Raw genomic sequence first — 24490 nt, 5'->3', positions numbered from 1 at the left:
TCAATTTGCCTAAAATTATGACAATCTTTCTCTAGTACTTTTTACAGAAGAAATCTTTGATCACTATGTTTGGTACAGTGTAATATATAATGTTCACCATCTTCAGTAATGGAGAACAAAGCCGTTGATTTAAAGGTACTAGAGGTCTGGAGCTTCTTCCTAAGTCTATGTTTAGTTATGTGGTCACCTGGAGGTAGTTTAGCAAAATGAACACGAGTTGACGAGTTGACAGCTGATATAGGGCTCTAGGTTTATTTCCAGGGTTTTGTGGCTTTATTACTAATCTCTATGTCCTAAGTTTATTCCCCGTACCATAGAAGTAGATGTATCCTGAAATGAGTCATGGAATAGGGTATTGAATTTAGACTGAGTTGCATTGATTATTTCACTGTTGTATAAAATAACTGGTTCTATTAATGTTTTGAATAATGTACATGCCAGGGTTACCTGGAACTTCATGATTAAAAATATCAGATTAAAGTCTATGGTATGCTCCTTATCCTTTTTAGAAGTGATTTTGCACTGTATTTGAACTTATGTAATTCATAAGTAATTGTATTTATGTGTGACAAGCATCCTTTGTCGAGCATTTTTCCAATTATTTCTAACCTCCAGCTTACCAGGATTGCCAAATATCACTATATTTGTCTTATCATATCTTGTTGTTTTTGCAGAATGAACTGACATTATCGAGTAGTTCTTTTAACTTCTGAGGTGAATTTGCCAAAAGGACTAAGTCATCTGCAAACAACAAGTAAAAGATATCGATATTCTCTCGTAATACACAGTTGTCTTAACTACAGTATGAAAGGAGGTCAATGATAGATATATTGAAAAGTGTGGGAGATAAAATGCTTCCTTGTCGGACCCCTATATTTGAATTAAATATTTATGAGTTACCTTCTGTAGTTTCATACTTTATACGATAATTCACTAAAAAGGGACGATATATACTGGAGGACGTTTCCCGAAATTTTATGGAACCAAAGTTTTGACAATAATAGTGATCGATCTACTGAATCAAAAGCCTTTCTAAAAGTTTCAATATAAACTCATTATCAGATGTTCTGAATCCTTTCCTAAATCCTGACTGACAGTTGTCTTGGAGATTACGTCTTGTCATATGATCTACTAATCTGTCATTTACGACCTTGCAAAATAGCTCACCCACAGCTGCGTTGTGCGAGGTCTCATCGATCCCCTTTCTTATGAAGTGGAGTAATACCAAATGTGGCCGAAGTCTGTTGCCCAAGTGGCCGCTATTTAGTACATCATTGACAAGTTCAACAAATGATCAATTTATAGAGGAGATACTCAATTACTAACGTTATTGGAAATAAGTAGTTAGGCGTCCTTGCTAACAATGTAATGATACATCGATCAACCACTTAATTATACGCCTTATTTCCTGCATGATACAGTACGTATCGACACATTCTTCAGTTGCAGGTGTATTTACGAAACAGGTCAAACACCTTTTCTTTGAATTTGCAGAGTTCCATTCCTGAAACCGTCGTCATGGTTAAAATAAGGATCGGTGCCTATCATAATACGGCATCATGCATTACAAAATATCACAAAATTATATCGACAGATAGCCATATCACCCGATCCCGTTAGTCGCCTCTTACGACAAGCAAAGATTGCTGAAGATCAATACTACCCCAGATCTTCACGGATAGAGAGGACGCTGGTGTTTAGCTGGGACAAAGAGGGACCCTTAGTCTTTCTGAAAAAAATATTTTAAAAAACTTTGATTTTCAACTAAATCAAAAGCTGAGAATGTTATCCTGCCGGGAAATTGTTGTGTTCTTACGCGAGCTAAGATGAAATGTTACGTTCTTTTAATCCCCCATGAGAGACGCGTAGCAGTCTAAAAGGGGGTGGGATAGTCTATTAGTACACCTTCGCGCGTCACGCCTAAGTACCGGGTTCGATTCCCTACATGGGTAAAAAGTGTGTAGCCCATTTACTCGTGTTTCCCGTCGTGATATTGCTGGAATTTGGTTAGAAGCTTTGTAAAATTATACTCCTTCACTCGCTTGGAAGGGAATGAAAATTTGCTTTGACTTTCTTTTATACCCTCAATAATATACCACAGTAAGGCATCAAGCTACACTCTCATGTCTTGACAGCTAGAAGACTGACCAATCTCCCAGTCTTTATCAGTATATTATAGTACAGTACAGTACAGTACAGTACAGTACAGTATAGTATAGTATAGTATAGTATCAATACAACTTTTGCTATGAGTATTCAAAGAAACTTCTTGCCACATATTTGACATAGTTTCTTTTCTGTACAATGGCCTGCATTTGTGTACAATTGTTTCATGTATTTTATTCATGTTATCTCACTAGTTGTTATCTAGTCAATGTTTTGTCATGTGCTGCGTCAACACGGTTTCACATACGGCTGTGTAAATATGTTGACTACTTGATGAATGACCCTTTGGCTAAACCACACAACATTTGCATGTCCCTTGTAATGTAACACCACTTATAAAACTGGTCGAGACAAAAACGCTTTGGTTTTCAGACACATCTTCAGGTTCTGTGAGCAAAGATGGCGGAGAGACAGTACAGTTTTCAGACGGGACAGAAGAACTCGTTTCATTGGCTGGATTTTGTCATTTTCTGTGGAACGCTGCTCTTTTCCGCCGGAATAGGCATATTTTACGCCATTAAAGATCGGCGTAAGAAAAGCGTGAAGGACTTCTTACTAGCTGGTGGCAACATGCACGTTGTTCCCGTCGGGATGTCGTTGCTGGCCAGCTTCATGTCGGCTATCACGTTGCTGGGAACGCCGGCGGAGATGTACAACTACACGACGGTGTATATATGGATTGGGTTCGGTTACTTCCTGGCTATCGGGATGTCCGCGCACATATATGTTCCCGTGTTCTACAACCTTGGAGTGACAAGCGCCTATGAGGTAAGTGTAATTCAAAGTGCGCATGTGAACGCCAAGATTATTTGAACATTAACATAAACTTGGCAAGACTTGCGAGACGCAAAGGCAAAAGTTACAGCTGTAATTTTGGCACAATGGTTAATCCCGAAAAGACCTATAATTTGTGTCATTGTCATGTTCATCTAGGTTGTCGTCTGGCGTATACTTGTAGAATTCTCAAGAATATTCCCTATTCCGGTCCGCCAGATCTCCCACGATGCTTACTGTTGCTAATCACGTGACACAGAGGCATAGCAGCATGTCTGCACACCGCTTCACTCCTATTCTTTGTCAGTAACCAGCTGGTACATCGAAATGTCACCATGCTGGTACTTATGCGTAAAACTATCAAGATCACTCGACTATTGGTACATTACTTCCCATGCTTACAGTTGAGAGCAGATCAATGATGATCGGGTGTTTAAACCTGTGAATTCGATCGTAGGTCAAACAGTTAACCACTGCAGCCGTACTATAGAGGGACTCTTGCTGATTCCGGCGTTCAACAACATTCATCCAATCACCTAATCGTTATCATGAAACCCACACAAATGATATCAATATATAAACGATCACAATAACGATATTTGCATAAATAGTTGACAGTCACACACACACACACACACACACACACACACACACACACACACACACACACACACACACACACACACACACACACACACACACACACACACACACACACACACACACACTCACGCACACACGCACACACGCACACACACACGCACACGGCGACTTGGTTGATGGCATGTCATCATATACCAATTGCATGAATCGATACTGTTGATGCCAATATCGGGATTGTCTGGTCCAAACTCAATGATTTACAGACCAACGGCATATAGTTGGAATATACCTGAGTGCGGTGCTAAACAACAGGCAAACAAACTTGAGCGCGTACACACACGCACACGCACACGCACACGCACACGCACACGCCCATGTGCACCTCTTCAAACTAAATGAATCAATTCTTCTTAAATTCGGTCGCACTGCCAACGGAGACCTGGTATTGTCAATCCTTATATGCAATACCCAAGGTGAAATACAATATTGACCCCAAGACTTCTATGTACTGTGTCAGCACAATTGATTTTGTAATATCGACTTCAGGTAATGATGACTAATTGTGATTACAGTCGTTTTACTGAGGTATTGGATTATGATAATGACCTGATACATAACTGTTCACGTGGCACCTGGATGTCGTCATTGACAATCGAATTCAGTTTTCAATTTAAAGGTTTCAAAAGCACTTTCTACCAGGACTGTTAGTAACTTTCAAATAACAACCTAATACATCGAGTTTCCCGTTTAAAACATTTGTCACACTTGCTTTAAATAATTTAAGACTCGCAACACGAGGTGATGAAGTAAGATCAATACTTGAAGTTGTGGGTTTGCGAAAAGAGTGCTTCAAAATATTTATTTCGCAATGAACATTCCAATGACATCCTGCCGTCAGACACTGAAGAATATATTCCGCCTCCGCGGTCAAGTAGATAGAGTGTCTGCCTGGAGAGAGGAAGGCCTGTGGTTTGAAACTACGTTAATATATTGTACTTGTTGTTACCCTTCTTGGCGCTCAGCATTAATGGTATAAAACAAGGACTGGTCCAAAACACAACTATGGTGCCCTATCCAATACATCACCTTCAAATAACCATTTCTTGTTTTCTTCATTTTTAGCCACCATCAAAGATGCATGTATACTTTCTTTTCCCTTGCAGTTTATTCATTTGGCATAGTGAATGCACAACAAACACACGCACGCACAGACGCACTGAACCTAAACAGGTTATACAATTTGACACATTCCTGTCAGAAATCCTCGCTTCTGATAACCATTAGAGCCCTAACCTCTCCCGTAGGTTTTTTTCCAGATGCAACGTTACATTTTATCCCTGTTGCCCATTTTTAAATGAAAACGCCTTCCTAAAATTAGGCAAGGTGTGACAATTAATTCAAAATCGAAATGTCATTTGGACTCATAGTTGGGTTGTTTCGTGCGGAATGCCTGTGGAATAAGTATTTTTCGGCATTTTTTTCTAAATGCCTAGGCAAGTCTAAATCAAACCAACAAAGGTTCTTTAAAAGAATTAAATCATAATTATTTTACAGAAATGTTTTTATTGATTAAGTGTGAGTCTAGGTTGTCTGGTAAATCCAAGTACACAAGCATGAAACGGCGTAGTCTCCTTCCCTGTGTAAAAACCGTCAGAGTTCCACCCATGAAGCATGTTGACCTATCGGCGCCTTTTGCAAATAGTCTGTAATATTTAAATTAGGGTCACACATTTAATGACTGTATTCCGAACGAGGCCCAATGTTCCCGAATACAGCTGACTCTAACTGGGGGTGCATTGCATTGTAATATGATGAAAATAGTAACAATTAGTAAGTAAACGTAAAGCTTTATTAAAAGTAAATCACAAGAAATGACAAGAAAGTCAATTCTACTTTCAAAATAAAACAGCGTTTTGAATAAATGATACTATTACAGCATTATTGCAGCATTATGAATTAATTATTCTCACCCTGTGCAAGATATTTGCATATTGGTTTATGTCCATTTAACACACAATCGAGACCGATATAGATTTGACTGTATCACTTACTGTGTACTTCTGGACCGAAAGTATCCGCAACAAGCATCATGTAATTAGAGCTTTAAACTCAACAAGCTAAGGCGGGTTTCAGGTTTCTCTCTAACAGTCAATTTGTGCATTGCTATGCTGAATAAATTTATGTACTCGCCGAAATCCGCCACATTCCCTATGATACTGCTGAGACCGACATCGTGGATAATCTCATTTCACTTGCGGACGTGTCTGTGGTGGACTTCTGGTCTGAAAATGTCCCCTTCCGACACGTGATGACACGTTTGAACTCCATGCGCATTTGTCTGCTGGATATAATGTAGATGATGAAGTTAGCGGAGGAGTTGACAATATCAAGCCAAACTCCCAGTATCCCGACCAGGTTGTAGACGTTGTTCCGAGTTTTGGGGAAATTGTATTCGTAGTCAAATAGCTGGCTTAGGATATTGAGGGCACCAGGTGTCATGCAGAAGAAAAACAGAAGAGCCAGACCAAACAATGTCTGAGTGATGCGCTGTTCTGCAGGCGTCTTGTCACGATTCTGACCCGTCATCTGGGAGCGCTTTGACTTGGAGCGGTACAGTCCCACAATGATGGCGATGTTGCTGATGATGACGACAGCGATGGGGATCAAGCGAAGGAGGGACATTCTGACGATGTACAGCGTAGCAAAAACGTCCCGGTTCTTTCCGAACTCCGATAGTTTGAGAACTGTGGCCATTTGTGTTGAATTGGGTATAGGGAAATCAGTAGGCACGAACTCCAGGGCATAGGGAACCAATATGGCTACAACCAGAAGACTGCAGATGAATATTGAAAGTCCCATTATCTTCCGTGTCCAAAGTGACTTGATTTTCAAAGGATATATCACTGCACAAACTCTTTCAAGCGAAATTACAAGGATCATTAAATTTGATGTACGACCAAAAATTGACATTAGGAAAGATCCAAAATATGGAAATGCTTTTCGGGAGATATAAAGTCCGGGTTTATAGTCTAAAGCGATGGTGACTCCGATCAGACAGAAGAGTATCATCGCAATAAGGTGTAGAATGTCACAGACAGTTATGGAGAGGAGAACCATCTTGGTTGTGTCCCGCATCTTGTGACGTAATAAGACGACAAAACTTATGACGTTTCCAACAAGACCAATGAGCGCTGTTACAGGCATGATGGTCGTGTACATTGCAATCCGGAAGGTGACCATGTCTTCAGCTGGGATGACAAAGTAGCCGGGTGGATACATTGACTTTGGCGTAGTAGTTGGGAGGTCGGTAATGTTCACAACGTCCATGCTTATATTGGTAAGAAAGGTGTTGATGTGTACAATTTTCACCTAAAACGAGAGTAAGGCCTGCCAAATTAGAAAAATAACACTAAACCGTCGGTACATTTACAATAAAATCGATAAAGCCCTTTCCATATTCATAAGAAATCACTTCTGAAAATAGTGACGATTGCATGATTCCGACTATATCATGAGCATGTGTTGATGAAGCACTATCGTATGCATTATGCATTATGTAAGGAGATGATAAAGTTAAGTCATTCTGTTTTGAATGAGTGTCATGTTGAATAGTATATAGCTTTAAAACAACTTTTATTTCGAAATGAACAAATACATTTATTTATAAGAATGATTCAAAATCTCCTGACAAGTGGATCGAATAATGATGCACCTATTTCTTTAAAACAAATACGCTAGACTTACTGATCAATTCAATCTCCAAATGCCAATCTCACAATTAATCCGAGCATGTCAACACTGCCGATGGGATGAAATTCAGTATTATTCTTATTATATATACACTCATTTCTATTTGTAATACCTGTTCGCCTTTCCACTTCCGTCTGTTGAGATTAGTAAAATATACGTGATCTGGCTTTAACGTTAAAGTTTAAAGAGGTTGGTATAGCCAATGTCATTACACTTTAATACCCCTTCCAAATAGTCCATAAACCAATCTTTAGTACAGATACTCATAATCTGCCAGGGTGGTCAACCATGCAAATATATACCTAAAACGTTAAGCACCTCTTATTTGATAGTGATTTATTAACTCGTGCTGTTGAATTAGTCGGAATCGTACAGTGGACTCTGCTTATAGAAGAGATGTCTTATGATTATGAAAATGCTATTGTCGCTTAATTAATTAATTAATTAATTAATTAAAAATGTCCAAATTGTTTTACATCGTAACCTTAATTAATCCTCTGACGAAAGACATTTGTGTTTGTTTACATACTTATATTAGTCATACTGATATTGTAACAGAAATCCGCACTCCCCTGCTTCTTTGCGTCATACGACAACTCCGTATTTATCAGCAAGCATTGAGTTAATGTCATATAGACATTTTTTTAAAATGCATGAAAGATTGGGATTTTGTAAAATAAAGAGCGGTGCTTAACTTCTTCTCAGGTGCTTATTACACTTTCCAATATTGTTACCACCCGATACAGTTTAAATCGCATCAATCAATAACCATAAGGTGTATTTTTGTATGTGTACACAACAAGGCTTACCTTATGTATGAGAGGAAAACGTGTTCCAGATGGTACTGTGTCTGGTCCAGATTTCCTGGGACTACGTTCTTCACCCGTATATATACTAGTATACCACCCCTCTAAACAAATACCCGAGCACGTGATTATTCAAGGCTAGCCACACGATAAAATCAAGATGATGGCCTAGAACTAGATAATACCGACGTTTTACTTCTTGTCATCTGTGTACACTTCGTCCTCATACTGTTAGAGGACCTATTACGAAATTGTCTTATCATTATCAGATCCATCATGGCACAGATTACGATGACGAAAGCGCGACAGTTGGGATACTTAGATCCTTCACCACGATCTAAGCATGCTTCAGATTGTTACAGCAAATGACAATCCATTATAGTTATTATTTTCGTAACCTTAGCAGAGTTTGTTGTTTTGATTCATTTGTGGGTTGATCTAAACTACTTTTTGTGCCATCTTCGGTCTTAATGTTTGTTTTGCTCTTAGGACTTTCTATTAATGTGGTCGTTCTTGTAACAATCCTGTGTTTTCTTTCTTCAGTATCTGGAGAAGCGGTTCAGCAAGGGAGTCCGCACTGCCGGCACCCTCATCTTCTGTACACAGACGGTAAAGAATAGACTGACATTTGTCCAAGAAATAAAGTTATCGTATGTAAAAATATGTATCTACAAAATAAAATTAAATATAATCCAAATGGAGCCCAGAACCATGTTGGGTCATTCTAGACTTGCCAAATCATTCTTGATTTGGACTCCTTTTTTATTTATTCTCTAGGGTCTGAGAAACAGAAAAGGTAGAGAACAAATTATGTATTTTGGTCGGCCCAAATTTACAAACCTACGATATACCTTACTGACGGCTCTGACGTACTTGCTTATTTATTTCTTGCATCACACCGGAGATATCTAAGTAACTGGTTCATTTACCTGAATTTTCTTCATGAAGGTGTGTCGTTTTAATAGTAACCCGATAAAGGATAAGGTGTGCACTGATGCTTTTAATTGCAGATTATCTACATGGCGATAGTGCTGTACGGCCCATCCCTTGCCCTGAACGCAGGTACTACTACTACTGTGTAACATTTTGGGTGAGGTGAGGCGAAATTAGGTTTAACGTCGCGTCCAAGATTATTGCACTTATATAGCGACGTGCATGTACGTGTATGTGTTTATGTGGCTGCTTGTACTAGTCCGCACTGATGCCGAATTATAGTGCTAGCCCACTGAGATATCATGCCGCAGTTTAACATGAATACCCCACTCAGACACAGTGAACTGTTTCCGAGCCGACCTGTCCTTGTTTTAGCCCCTTAATGCCGAGCGCCAGACAGGGTAACAACAAGTACCATCTTTTAACGTCTTTTGGTATGACGCGGCCGGGGATCGATTCCCGGACCTTCCGTTCTCCGGGCGGACGCTGTAAAATGTTGGGAAAGCAATTAACTTATAATACCAACTATTTCATATGATGGCGGCCATTCACGACAATACATATCGTTGAGTATTGATGAGTGAGTGAGTTTATTCAACTGTAGGATGTAACATTGATCTATGTACTGTGTATCATTATTCTATTTATTGAGTGACATTGTTCTATGTATTGTGTGTCATTATTCTATGTATTGTGTGACATTGTTCTATGTATTGTGTGACATTGTTCTATGTATTGTGTGCCATTGTTCCATGTATTGTGTAACATTTTTCTATATATTGTATGACATTGTTCTATGTATTGTGTGCCAGTGTCCTATATATTGTGTGACATTGTTCTATGTATTGTGTGCCAGTGTCCTATATATTGTGTGCCATTGTTCTATGTATTGTGTAACATTTTTTCTATATATTGTATGACATTGTTCTATGTATTGTGTGACATTGTTCTATGTATTGTGTGACATTGTTCTATGTATTGTGCAACATTTTTCTATGTGTTGTGTGACATTGTTCTATGTATTGTGTGACATTCTTCTATGTGTTGTGTGCCATTTTTCTATATATTGTGTGCCATTGTTCTATGTATTGTGTGCCATTCTATATATTGTGTGACATTGTTCTGTATATTGTGTGACATTGTTCTATGTATATTGTGTGACATGTATTGCTATGTGTATTGTGTGGCATTGTTCTCTGCCACAATGTCCTATACATTGTGTAATGCTGTCCAATTATTGTTTCAGTAACTGGCCTGTCTCTGTGGGGAGCCGTGGCCGCTGTGGGGATTGTCTGTACGTTTTACACAGCTATTGTAAGACATACCTATGCACATACGTATTACTTGATTAGCCTAGTATGTAGCAATAATTGTTATATGAGTACATAGTACTCTTTACTATAGACGACATGTAATTGTAACTATAAAATATACATTTCACCGCCATTCCTTCGAGCACAAGATAAGTTGGCTGGGGAACAAATAAATCGTCTTTGTGCAGATACAAGCATGTGGATACGTACGGTACATAAAGGCATAATATAATACTACGAATTATAATAATAATAATTGGTTGCTGCCTTACCCTATACAGTGCTAAATGTAAATATTGTATTTCCCTAGTCCTGCCCTTTCTGTTGTGGCAACTTGGATGTATATATAAATATTAAATACTAGTAGTCCAGTAGTTGATCAGACTTGGTGACATTTAGGATTACAAAAGCCTTTCTGTATACGTGTATGTTCCGTTGTGAAAGAAATAAAACATATAAATTTGTTTTCAAACTGCAATCAAAGGTTGTTTTGAACGTTTATCTCCCAAGGCAGAATCATAGCAGTAACTTGAAATTCTTCAGCGACACTCAAGTGAATAGTGTATAAACAAATGGGGACTTTAGGGAAACCAGCTGCATCTAGCTAGGTTGTTTGTTTTTTGAAGCCTTGAATAATATAATTTGAATTTGTTTATATTTATTTTGTATCCTTTGTTTTCTTTTATTTATTATTTGGTTTATTTTTTATGTATTTATGTATTATTATTTCAGGGTGGGATGAAGGCGGTGTTGTGGACGGACACGTTCCAGATCTTCATGATGCTGGCGGGGATAGCAGCAGCCCTAATTCAGGGCTGTATAGAGATCGGCGGCTTCAGCAAGGCCTGGGATATTGCCGAGAAAAACCACAGAGTCTACTTTACAGAGTGAGTGAATAGCGGCAGTTGTAAGCAAAAATACAGCTATAGTATATCACTGGTCTAGTGGATATAGCGTCTGCCCGGAGAGCGGAAGGTCGGTGGTTCGATCCTTGGCCTCTTCATACCCAAGGGCGTTAAAAACGTGTTTCCATGCCTAGCGCTCAGCATTATGGGGATAAAACAAGGACTGGTAAGCTCGAAGTTAGTATACTGTGTCTGAGTTGGGTATCCATGTTAAGATTGCGTATTGTATCTCTATGGGCTAGTCCGACCTGGTACAAGCAGCTACACACCCTTACATGCACGCCGCTGTCTGTCTGTTTGTTTAACGCCGCACTTAGCAACATTCCAGCTATGTGATGGTGGTCTGTAAATAATCAAGTCTGGACCAGACATTCCAGTGATTGACATCATGAGCATCGATCCACGAATCCATCGACTGTGACTACCGATTTCCCTGTACCCAGTTTGGCACAAATGACAGTACTTTTCAAACAATCGGCGTTCGGAAAGAACCGGGACTTCCCTAAAATTTCCCTTAAACTCGGCATTATGTTTACAAAATAGTCGGAATAATGTAAACTTTGCTTGACATTGTCAAGTCCTACCCCGTAGGGACCCGGGGTAAAATGTGTCCCAAGCACCCCATTGCTGGTCGTAAAAGGCGACCGAATTGGGCAACCCGTTTGCCCTAGGTTGCGCCCCTTTGTCAGTGGAGGACGGGAGTCTGTTGGTTGAGGGTTGTATCAACCAAGTCAGCGAGCCTGACCACCCGATCCCGTTAGTCGCCTCTTACGACAAGCATATTATGTTCCAATCTCTTTAAAATCAAATCTAAGTTCTTGCTGACACTAAACAAAGGTCTTGGGACATCCCATTACGGGTCACGCCAGAACAATCTTTCGCGAACTTTGACCGACCACTGAAATGACGAATAAGAAGTCGATATAAGCCAATAAGAAAGCAGCTTTCTCGAGCTTTACGGCACTCGTTTCAACCGTGCGACTTCCATTTCAGACTACACTTGAAAAATATGTTGACACAGTTCTCGATTGAAATTTTGAAAACTGAACAAACGGACATTCCGGAATGTCTAATATATGTTTGAGATTGTATAGCAGTGCTTCCCACATACTGTGCAACGCCTCCTCCGTTCAAATGTTTATCTATTATATAGACGATAATTTTGACGGAATCAGTCGCACATGTCGCAACTGTCCCTGGAATACCCCGTGTTAACGTTTTCGAGGTTGCATGATTAGAAAACACATTCCGATTGTCACTTTCATGATCTGGTAAGCGACGCTTTGATTGGCTGGATGAATGTCGTTCTGACATTATCTCTAATGGGATCTCCTCGGATCTTTGTTTAGCGATAGCGAGAACTAAAATCTGATTTTAATGAGATTGATTCTGTTCTAACCCGGATCTTCTCGGGTTCGCTGCTGTCTAAGGGCAATAATCTTGAAGTCCACGTTAAACGCTATTTCACTTCACCTGTAATAAACGGGCTCAATTTTGGTTTGGGATAAAAAAAAATAAAATAATTGCATTTCTCTCGACAAATGTACTTTTTTTACCCACTAGGCGAAACAGGAAATACATTTGTTATCCGTAAAACAAAGATGCAATACTTTCATCCAGCAAGTTATATTTTTTCTGACCAAATTAAGCGTCCGTGCTCAGTTGTAAACAAACAAGTCTGCAGGTGGTAGTGCTATATCGGGTCAATCTTCGACGTCTCGATGAACTAATATATCCGATTAATCTTTGACGTCTCGCAGACCTGAATTAATCAGGTTAATCTTTGACGTGTCGCAGATCTGAATACTTCCAACACAACCGAAACAAGGGAATTTCATTCATTCTTTGTAGTCTCTTTATCTGTAATTATAAAGGCTTCCTGCAAAATAGAAAAGGTGCCTGGACCGAAGATGGCCGAATCAGGCGAATAGTATGTGATAACATATTGCCCGATTGAATCACGTTGGCAGTGTTCCGAGTTGTCAAGTCACACACGGTATGGAAGGGGTATATTTTTCTCCCCAGAGAAAATCACTATCACTACTGTAATGACACCTCGATCTCTGACTCTTTCGATTCCATAGAATCCACACAATTCCACAGAATCAGATACATGTCATTTTATGACCATGTCAACGGATTAGTGTGTATGATCTTGCATCGTCATCTTACTGTGGAGTGTGCTACCCAAGATGTGGGTTTTTACTGGATGTGTTTCCATTTAGTCCCATCTCATCCTACCGGGTACCCACTCACTGCAGAGGGGTAGCATACCTCGTTACGCCCAATCACAATTTCATGTGTGAAGCCCTTTCTGGTGTTCGTAGTCGCGACACTGCTCTAATATTAGCAGAGGCAGCATTCTAACGTCAGTTGCCAGCCTAGTGGTTAAAGCGTTCGCTCGTCACGCCGAAGACCCGGTTTCGATTCCCCACATGGGTACAATGTGTGAAGCCCATTTCTGGTGATCCCTAGCCGTGATATTGCTTGAATATTGCAAAATGCGGCGTAAAACCATACTCACTGTAACCTCTAAATATTTACAGTTTCAGCCCTAACCCGACTGTCCGCCATAGCTTCTGGTCTCTTACAATTGGTGCAGGGTTCCTGTGGGCTTCCGTGTATGGAACCAACCAAGCTCAGGTCCAGAGAGCGCTCACGTGTTCCTCTTTGAAGGATGCCCAGATGTAAGTGTGTTTTAATGACGGTGATTGTATACAATATATGTCAATATTTGTCAAACATGTTTAGTTAATGTAGATTCTTGGGAGGGACCTTTACAGATTGTTCGAAACGAATCAAAATGTAAACGTCCAGACAAAACACACTCCCTCACGTAGGTAACCCAATTTCACCTGTAGTTAGATTAGGTATCAATGTTCATGTTCATGCTCACGTTAACGGCCACCGGTGTGAAGTGTAAGGACCATTGAACATCCATTATGGGATGAACAAAGATCATTACTTCATTTACTCACTCATGCATCCATGTTTGCCTCTCTAGCGCCCTCTGGATCAACGCCCCCGGCCTCTGCGTCATCCTCATGCTCTGCAGCATGGTTGGCATCGTTATGTATGCGTTCTATGCAACATGTGATCCAATCAGCTTCGGTCTTGTATTCGCCTCTGACCAGGTAAATATTAGCGTCAAGGCGGTATCGACCCTTCGTTAACGAAGTGTAAAGACATTGAGACACCAGGTGTTCAGTTGTGTGAGGTGTAACAGAGGAAACAAACTGCTCTCCAACATTAAATGTCAATTGCTTGTCTCAACAGTAGTTATTGTTTGCCTGATAGAATCACTATTTCTCGTCTACTGTATCAACTCCGCTTGTCTGCCGTGTTTACTTTATGTGCCTATGACTTAAAATAAAGACTTACCACACGTTATAGATGTAGGCTTCCGCGATTGACTTAACCAGAACTATTTCTCTGGCTCTATTGACAGTTATAGAATGATCTTGTGTCGGCTTCCACCCAAACAAAACATACTCCCTGTTAATGCCGAATTTTAGGTATGTGTAGTGCTGTACATAAAAAAAAACATTTTGTTAGGGTTTGAGTGTGTACGTGTGTGCATGTGATTAGTAGAATTTAAAATCGATTTGAAATTTAACAATGACCTCTTGATGTCTTCTTCAATGTTGTAGCTGTTCCCGCTGTTTGTCATGGATGTGCTGGGCCATGTGCCAGGGATACCGGGCCTGTTTGTTGCCTCCATCTTCAGTGGCGCCCTCAGGTCGGTCGATATACACCTTCTCGTGCTTTACACCAATATTCCAGGAATTACTTCTGATATATATTTCCATGGTTATGAAATACGTGTTTGAAATATAATATAAATGTATAAACAAGAGATGTAATAACAGAAAGACAGGAAGTGCGAATGGAAAAATCAAAATGAAAATAACGTGCTGCGTGATTTTGTACTGAGGTTAAGTGTTCACCCGCTTTGGGATACCGAGCCAGAATGTAACAAGAGAAACTGAAACCAGGTTTCAAAATCGTTTCAAAATGTGATCTTACCCCAACAGACGTACTCCGACAATAATCGCAACGCTAAGGTCACACTGTGGAACGAGACCCTTCCCACCAGGGTCCAATCGGATCATTCCGCTCCCAACATGATTCCATGGATAGCGAGGGGATAGTGATAGTGCATGGTGGCTGCCACCGTCGGGGCAGGATACGCTCACCTTTTTGCGAACACTTGGCATCATCATTATTTGATAGTGATTCATAAACACATGCTTATGATATAGTCGGGGCGGTCGGGTAGCCTAGTGGTTAAAGCGTTCGCTCGTCACGCCGAAGACCCGGGTTCGATTCCAGACATGGGTACAATGTGTGAAGCCCATTTCTGGTGTCCCCCGCCGTGATATTGCTGGAATATTGCTAAAAGCGGCGTAAAACCATACTCACTCACTCACTATGATATAGTCGGAACTGTAAAATGGACTCTGTTTTTATCAGAGATTAATTCTGATTATGGAATGGTGTTGTCACTTTTATTCACTGTAAGCTGTGCAACGCCAGATCACACCGCAAAAACATAATTGCCGTTTTGATAACAGGTTATTATTAGCTAAACGGTAAACGTATCTCTGTGTAAGAGCGCATGGTTAGGTTTCCGACTCCAAAAGTAAATATATTGTTGCACGATCTAAAATGTAAGTAATTGTATTTGAAAGCAAGTGTCTTAGAATGGGAAACCTGTTACATTTGTTTCAGATCACTGGGCATGCACTTTGCTGAAGACTGTTATGCGCGATACAGATTTGAATCGGGGATCTATTAGGAAAACACAATGGGACAGCCCGTAGCAATGTGTGGCAACAACTCATGATCAAAACTACGATCGTTTATAGAGTGCAGCAAAGAGATACGGTTATTTTTTTACAAAAAATAGGAAAAAAGCAAACAACACAAGCAAACAGAAACATCACTACTGCATGACAGCCAATTCACGACACCAGTCACACGATATGGATTCCCGGCAGTGATGGTCGGGGTCCTTATAGGAATGTAGCAACTGTAGGCCATCGTGCTCTGACGGCGTTGATCGTTTATCATGCTATCAACCACTTGCTTGGTCGAGACTAGATTAATAACAAGTCACAGTAATATTGTTGTAACATTGTGGAGCGTGGCGTAAAACAGCATTCACTCACTCACAAGTGTTCGCGTGAATAGTATTTATCACGATATAGCCTTCTCCGGTTGAAAGTGTTAACTTTACTTTAGTAGTGTATTCAACGTAAGGTCATTCATTTAATCACAGTATATACTATATGTGTTATTGTCAAGACGTGTTTATATGTCATGTTTACAGCACGATATCGTCTGGACTTAACTCTATGGCGGCTGTGACCCTCCAGGATATTCTCAAACCCTATTTTCTAAAAGGAATCAGCGAGAGCAGAGCCACCAATATCTCCAAGATCATAGGTGGGTAGCAAAGCAACAGACAAAGCGTCTTTAAAGGTACACGATTAGATTTCGCTGATTTAATTGATGTCAATGTGAGTTCTATTCGATCAGAGAATTCATTTTCTGAAAACATTTTCCTTTACTTCACTGGTATGTGGCTTGAACAAAAGGGGATTCCGTTAATGCGCTCGTCTACAACAAATTCATCAGAAATGATTGTTGCAAGCATCACATTAGAAATATGACACGACGCATGGCCATACAGGAACCAGTCTGCGACACAACATTATGACACGTGAACAACATTACGCTCCTCCTGGGGTAGGAAATATGGTTGTAGGGACCTGTGCATGGGCAATCTTGTGTACTTATATAAAATTATATGTGACGTTACAATTAGTGACGCTCGTAAATACGTGAAGCTTATATAGTTTTTGGCGTTAAATTACACATATTTGTGTTCGTATCAAAATGAAAGCAAAGTGAGTTTGTTGACGAATATGTTCTTGCACACTCAACTGATGGCGACATAGTTTGATATGTGATGATGCTGTTGATCAGATGTCCTCTTAGTGTATCACAGTTGTGTTCTATATACACACTGACACTTGCTCTATCGTGCACATTACCATATATCCAGATCGAGACGATTAGTCAATTGTATTTTCAATACTTATCTTGCCTGATATTATTTTATATTTTCCTCATTCCGGTTTAATACCAAGCTATGATGCATGGAAGCCACTAAGTACCTTTTACGTGTGTAAATGTACCCTAGCGTCAGGGTTTGAGAATCTTCAGTGGGCTGTAAAGCGGAACACACACTCTATGACTTGGTGACTGTATACATCTTTGTTGCAGCTGTTGTGTTTGGTATCATCTGCCTCGGACTTACGTGGGTCGCCTCCAAACTCGGCGATATTCTACAGGTAGCCCATTTTCAGTGGTCCGACGTCCTCAATACCTAAGTATTTTCCGATGCACCGTCAGGCAATACCAATTCTAATTAAATAACTTTTCGAGAGGTTTTCAAAGATTGAACCGATTCTTCATATTCCATACATACTAAACAGTTGTTATAGAGACCATGCTTGTACTCGGCGAATTGGTGGACATATCTAATGTTATCAGGTGCCGTATTTCGCTGTGAGTTGCGACCTTTAGCTCACCCTGATTTTAAAAATGGGAGTGTTCTTTCAAAATATGAAAAATGGGTTTACGATGGAAAATTGTTGGAATGTGTAACTACATATAAATACCTTGGTGTATTATTTTTTCGAAATCTATCTTGGAGTGCACATATATCTAATGTTGTTAATCAAGCTAAAAAGGTTTTGTTTAAGCTTTTGAAGTCCCTACAGCTAATTAAACCTACTCCTACGAATATTTTCTTTAAAATTTTTGATGCTAAAGTTGTGCCAGTACTTCTTTACGGTGCAGAAGTTTGGGGTTTATCTTTATCGTTTTGCGAGGAGATTGAAGTTGTTCATACACTTGCTTGTAAACGTATTTTAGGAGTTAAGTCAGCAACTTCCAATCATGTTGTGCGTGGAGAGTGTGGGAGATACCCTTTGTATATCTATGCTTTCAAAAGATGCTTGAATTATTGGTGTAAGATTTTAAAGATGCCCGATTCGCGTTATCCACGAAAAAGTTACAATATGCTTGTGCAGCAGGCCATAGCAGGTAAGACTAATTGGGCCTCTAGAGTTAAATTACTTTTGTACGCCTATGGCTTTGGCTACGTATGGGAAAATCAGCATCTTGTTATTTCTATTTCATTTATTGATGAGTTCATACAAAGATTAAAATGCTCTTATGAACAAGATCGGCATTTTGCTTTGACCAATAGCCCCAAGTATTCATCATATCTTTGTTATAAATTTAGGTTTAGCAGGGAATTTTATTTATCGGCTATTACAATCAATAAGTTTCGCGTTGCACTGGCACGTTTTAGAGCTAGCTCCCACTCGCTCCACATAGAAACCGGGAGATATTTTGGTATCCCAAGACAGCGAAGGTTATGTATGGTTTGTAAAACAGGCTATGTTGAGTCTGAATACCATTTTGTATTGGTTTGTGAAAAATATTATGCTCTCCGAGTGACATATATTCCTCAAAAATATTATGTAAATCCATCAATAGAACAATTTTACATACTTATGTCGTCTCTGCATCAGTCAACAATTAGAAGTCTGGCTTGTTATATTTACCACGCTTTTAAGTTAAGGAATTCATTTTTGCACAAGTAATATTCTTTATCTATGAATGCCTTGCTGTTGTGTATTTAGGTGTACACAGTTGTATTTTTATACATGTCTGGTGAACCGAATTGTACTATGGGCCGCTGGCCCACTCATGTACTGAATAAACAGATTAGGCTTTAGCTCACCCTGATTCCAGATCCCATAGTCCGTTCGCGGAGCTCTCTGTACTGTGATACCACGCGAGTTAAAAAAAACGGTGTTACACGCTGGGAAGGAGCTTGATCCTGATTAGGATCACTAGTCTGTCCGCATCATACCCTACTCGTGTGTTTCACATAAGTGGTAAACGATATGCGACACTGAGTGTTCTTCTTCCAGATTAAGTTTACACCCTCTCACTCATAGTCAGTTTTACTTTAATGTTACCGAGACCCGTGAAGATCCGGTGTAGAATAGATCTTCAGCAACCCATGCTTGTCGTAAGAGGCAACTAACAGAATCGGGTCAGGCTTGGTTGATGCATGTCATTATATCCCAATTGTGTAAAACCGATGTTCATGATGCCAATCACTGCATTGCCTGGTCCAGACACAATTATTTACAGACCGCCGTATAGCTGGACTATTGCTGAGTGCTGCGTTAAACTACAAACACACTAATGTTATTTCAACAGGCGGCGTTGTCTCTGTTTGGAATGCTGGGGGCGCCCATGCTTGGACTCTTCACGTTGGGCATGCTGTTTCCATGGGCAAATAAATGGGTAGGTACACGAGATATATACACACCCGTAGGAATTTCGGGTGGATATCCTTTTGAAAATAGACATGCATGTTTCTTGTGATATATGACTTAAAATGAGAACCGGGTGGCTAGTGTTGACCATTGCATCGGATAGGTCATAGGCAACCATCTCAACTCTCAACTTTTTAACAGGCTGTTCAAGTATGCCATCCTAACCCGGCGGATGTGTGCTCACGGTATCAACCATTTAATTCGCAGTGATACATTGCAGTCCGCTGTTTTATAGTTTGGGTATTGTTTACTTCCACGTAATACATCAATCACTAATATATAATTATTGTAAAATTTTCCTGTGTGAAATTGCTATAGTTTCTGTACTCCTCCCAGGGAGCATATTCCGGCCTGTTCGTCAGCCTCTTTATGATGTTCTGGATCGGTATTGGCTCCCACGTTGCTCAGCTACCAAAGAATAGGAGTCCAATCAGTATTTCGGGATGCAATTGGAACATAACGTCGACAAGTATGTACACCTCCCCCGGATATGACGTCAACGCCACGCTGTCAACGTTGGCCTCCCTCAACGTCACAACGCCACCAAGTGTCTTTAACGGAACGGAACCAGCAGAGGACTGGTAAGAGTACCAGCATACTGTTCAGGAAATGTAGTGATGCACCTCAGTTTGCCTTAATGATCTTTTTGATGTTTTGACAAACAGCTTGAAGATGCGCCTTCTAAGATTGTTAAGGGAGTGAATGTTAGGCAAGAATGTTCTGATTTCAGAATACAATGTTCAAACAAGAGAAACGTCCAGGCACTTGATATGCAAATAAGCCTGTGCTTGTGGTGTGTAATCGCCAGTCAGAAACCCTAGTTTGATTTCCCATAGCGTTACTACTTTGTAGGGGTTGAATGTAACTCGATATCATTGTCACAAAGACACATGTCCCCACCACTGGTATCATTGGTAATGTCCTTCATGGTTAGGTCACGTTGTTCAATTTTTTTTCACAGATCTGGCCTTTTTTTTTCAAAATGATAACGATTTGTCAATTCTTAATACTAGTTATTTAATTATGTGTTCAGCTACATATATGAGCGAATCAAGTTATGTTGTTTAATAGTGCTAATATTTTCTCTCGAATGTTGTGTTACCATGTGTGTAGCTGGTTCCTGTACACGGACCGTACACATCTGCTGATTGTTTATTGAACCCCCTGTTTACAGGAACCCCCTTAACAGCCTGTACGGCCTGTCCTACCTGTGGTACAGTTTCACTGCTGTGCTGATAGTTCTGGGGGTAGGGCTACCTGTCAGCTTCTTCACAGGTGAGTCCATGCTGACTTTGTCTGATTGCAAATCTCCAGTTCCGTGAGCAGTTCAAATACGTATACCGTAGTATTCTTACCGGAAACAAACAAGAAATGAGACCTACATTTTTATTGAAACTGACACCCATGACGCTCTTGTGATGACACCAGGTGTTCGCTTCACATGTGAGTGAAGGGCACATAAAAGTTTGGCTTAAGAAACAGAACGACCATCTTCCAATCGCCAACCAATAAGAGGGTGGAGACAGTACTCGGATTTACGAAGTTGAATAATTCATAGGGGGTAATCGCTGTCCATGCCAAATCGGATGTTGTTAGGTGGCAACATTTTCTCGCGGGGCAGCAAAAAAACATAATTTCACCCAAGCACATGGTGCATGATTTAGGCGAGTTTTATCCCTTTTAATGTATATTGTGAACTAAATCTAACTTATATCATGCACCGACTGGCTTCAGGGTCAATATCGTTTTCGTATTTCTAAACAACACAGAATCATATGTTCAGTATTTTTTACATCTTTGATGTGATTGTTACAGAGATCCATACAGAGATCATACAATCTCATCCTTGCATGCTGTAACAAACGAAATTTGATTACAGCTTTAAGCACCATATAACTGACCAATGGAAGCTCTTCGTGCCATTCCGTAACTCCCTTCCACACATACGCTTGGAAATGTTCAAGTTTCTTCATCACCCACACAATGTTGCCCTTGTTCCTCGTGCGTTGTTCAAGCCACACCAATGTAACAAGATTCGCAGCAAATCCTTACCAATGATTTCCGATATATCCTAGACTCTACATTAATGTATAATTATTTTATTATTGTATTTCTATTTTCATCGATCGGGGAAGTGCTCTACATCTATCACTTTCCCAGCGAACAACCTTGAAAACAACGCACCCAAATGTATATGTTCATTTAGATTACACTGTAGTTGCGTTTTGGTTGATTTAATGAATCATCTTGGGAGTGTCCTCTTGAACGATTCGGTCCCGTACATCGGCTCCAAAGTCGATATTTTCGTCCGAGGTTAAAAAAGTTAACGTTTATTGATCATTTGGAGGTGCCAGAATCCTTCAAATCCAGAGTTTTTCCTCCGTTAACATAGCGGCCTTATACCACAATGTGGCATTATTTTACATGTCCCTTACACTAAGTGTGTCATGCGTCCTTTGTACCAATGTGACGTTATTGTGTTCCTATCAGAACCATTGACATCGAGGCAATTGATGAGATATGTGTGTTATTTACCACCAGTTTACGTCAAAAAGACCAAAGTCTTTAAGAAACCTAATTTAATCAGTGAATAATGTTTGAAGACCTGCAAGTCTTAATATGGCTTATCACTGCATGTGAAAAACATTCGCTGTAATGAGTAATAGCAATGTATAATGTCTTCCATCACTCCTGGAAGCATAAATATCCTCAACATGGCCGCTATGGATGTCAATGTGGCTAATCGGCAATCTGAAGCGCACGACCAAGTTATAAATATCAACAACCTAGCCAGTGTTCAACCAATTACCATCGACTTGTACACGTTTTGTTTTGTTAAATATTTTGGAATATATACATTACGTATAGGGAATAGATTGATACAAATCCTAAAATAAACTCATGAAGCTAGAATTGACACAAACGTGCGCTAGTGTGAAAATAATAACACAGTTTACACGCTGAAAAACACTTAGTCTTCGACTCGTCGCTAATGAGCCCTACTACATCAAACAGAAAGTGAAAAAAATATTGAAATTGTTATTGGGTGTCGTATATCAATGCTATAACAATTATGGTACTGAAACCCATCTGTGCATGATACAAGTTAAAATTAGTTCAAAATATAAATAAAAGGGCTAAAATCTTGCCTAAATCATGCTCCATGTGCTCGGGTGAAACCACATTTTTTACTGTCCAGCGAGAAAATGATAGTTGCTACCTACAAACTTCTGGTTTGGCGTAGGCAGCGCTAACCCCCAATGAACATGTGGGTTCTATATAGTTATGTCCGTGTTCACTTGTCCCGTGACAGAAATGACCTTGCCATTAATATGTTTCTTATTCATTTCGGTCATGTAGCCTAATGTTCTGAGATTCAGATAACAGTCTGTAAACACTGTCTATTCTGTATGTATTCATTTCTATCAGTGAACCGAGCATAATGTGCCTCAGCTCAGGAGATATACCCGTCTTATTTCGTATTAAATAGACATGCAAGAATAATCAGTCTCGATTATCAGCCGAAACAGATTCCATTGGGCATACGGGGAAAATAGCGATACCGCGGTGAAACTTATTTGAATGGATCACTAAAAGTGAGTGGAGGCACCAGGTGTTCGCGAAAAGGGTCCCGCACTAGCGGTAGCATCCTAGACTCGACTCACACGGTTTGTTTAAAGACATATACCCGGCTAATTATACTCTGCTTATACCACTATGTGAATGTATACCCTACTTATACCCGGGTATGATCAATCAACTGAAGAATCTTCATGTTACAGGTTTTGAGGACATCGAGAAGATGGACCCTCGTCTCATCTGTCCCCTGTTTGATGTCGTCTGCTGCTGTCTGCCCTCCAAGTGGAGAGAGGCGTGTCGATGCGGCCTGAAACACCAACAGGTAATCCCTTGTAGATCTTGCTTAAACGGTGAGGCGGAAAGATATGTTCATTTTTTATATCTGAATCCTCAAGGTAAAGCATGGAACTGGATTACAAGATGGCCGTTTTGGAGAAAGTCTTATGTGCATATTAATCTCAATATTTACAAGGTGTGAAGCCTACTCCTTTTGACTTACACATAGCACAGTACCCGTATGTACCGGACTAAACTGCAGATCGGGTTGTTGCAAAGTGTCATTGTGCTTAACGCCTGTCCTTGTACTCATGGCTGCTCAAGAACTATGTTCTATCATGATCAGACTCGGGCCCAGTCGTTTAAAGGCGTCGCAATTCGCTGTGAAGAGTTGCTTCCTTTGCGCAATCCAGAAACCTATGATTGTTGGTTAGAATCCCGTTTCACCCCGATAATGTTTCTAGGTCTGACAGCACAATACCCGCGCTCGTGTGTTTCTCCGAAGTGGTAAACGTCTGAGACCTGCATCACTTCAGGCTTTCCTACCACATTTAGCTGACACGCCGCCCTATAACTGGTCGTGTCAACAGTTCAAAGCGGCTTTAAACCCAACTCTTGATCACTGATCACTTGATCAGACTAAATGATATGGCGGAGAGTTTTATAACTGAAATACTGTTCACATCCGCTTAGATTTTACTATTAAACGAAAGTACTTCTAAACTTATATTTGCTGTTTGTATGTATTGAATTAGATTGAACAGTACATTGTAAAACATGTTTTTTAGGAAGCTGACAGGCCAGGACACGGAAGAGAACCCATTGATGAGAAGACGGCCACTGAGTTAGCCGCGTTTATAGAGAGAGACATTGAGATAAACGTGAGGCCTCCTGGGTCTATAGACGACGTCATGTCGTAGAGGTTGACGCATTGGTGACGAGTTTAACTGCCACAC

The 24490-nt window shown here is 40.1% G+C and overlaps 2 protein-coding genes across 2 annotated transcripts; one reads left to right on the top strand and one right to left on the bottom strand.

Moving 5' to 3' along the window:
• The first annotated feature begins 2565 nt into the window (after nt 1-2565).
• On the top strand, nt 2566-24454 carry LOC139468779 (sodium-coupled monocarboxylate transporter 1-like). Its single transcript, XM_071250915.1, has 15 exons — nt 2566-2934; nt 8643-8708; nt 9110-9161; nt 10279-10346; nt 11078-11232; nt 13797-13937; nt 14255-14384; nt 14901-14989; nt 16583-16698; nt 17542-17609; nt 19561-19647; nt 20016-20260; nt 20854-20954; nt 23462-23580; nt 24323-24454. Exons 1-15 carry the CDS (start codon nt 2566-2568, stop codon nt 24452-24454), a joined length of 1938 nt encoding a protein of 645 aa, XP_071107016.1.
• On the bottom strand, nt 5752-6297 carry LOC139468780 (neuromedin-U receptor 2-like). Its single transcript, XM_071250916.1, has one exon. It carries the CDS (start codon nt 6295-6297, stop codon nt 5752-5754), a length of 546 nt encoding a protein of 181 aa, XP_071107017.1.
• Nucleotides 24455-24490: the final 36 nt, after the last annotated feature.

The sequence above is a fragment of the Haliotis cracherodii genome, unplaced genomic scaffold (assembly GCF_022045235.1).
Source record: "Haliotis cracherodii isolate W230 unplaced genomic scaffold, xgHalCrac1.p SCAF_2, whole genome shotgun sequence".
Classification (NCBI taxonomy): domain Eukaryota; kingdom Metazoa; phylum Mollusca; class Gastropoda; order Lepetellida; family Haliotidae; genus Haliotis; species Haliotis cracherodii.
Note: the sequence above shows the minus strand (reverse complement) of the source record. Positions and strands in the feature narration are given on the sequence as shown.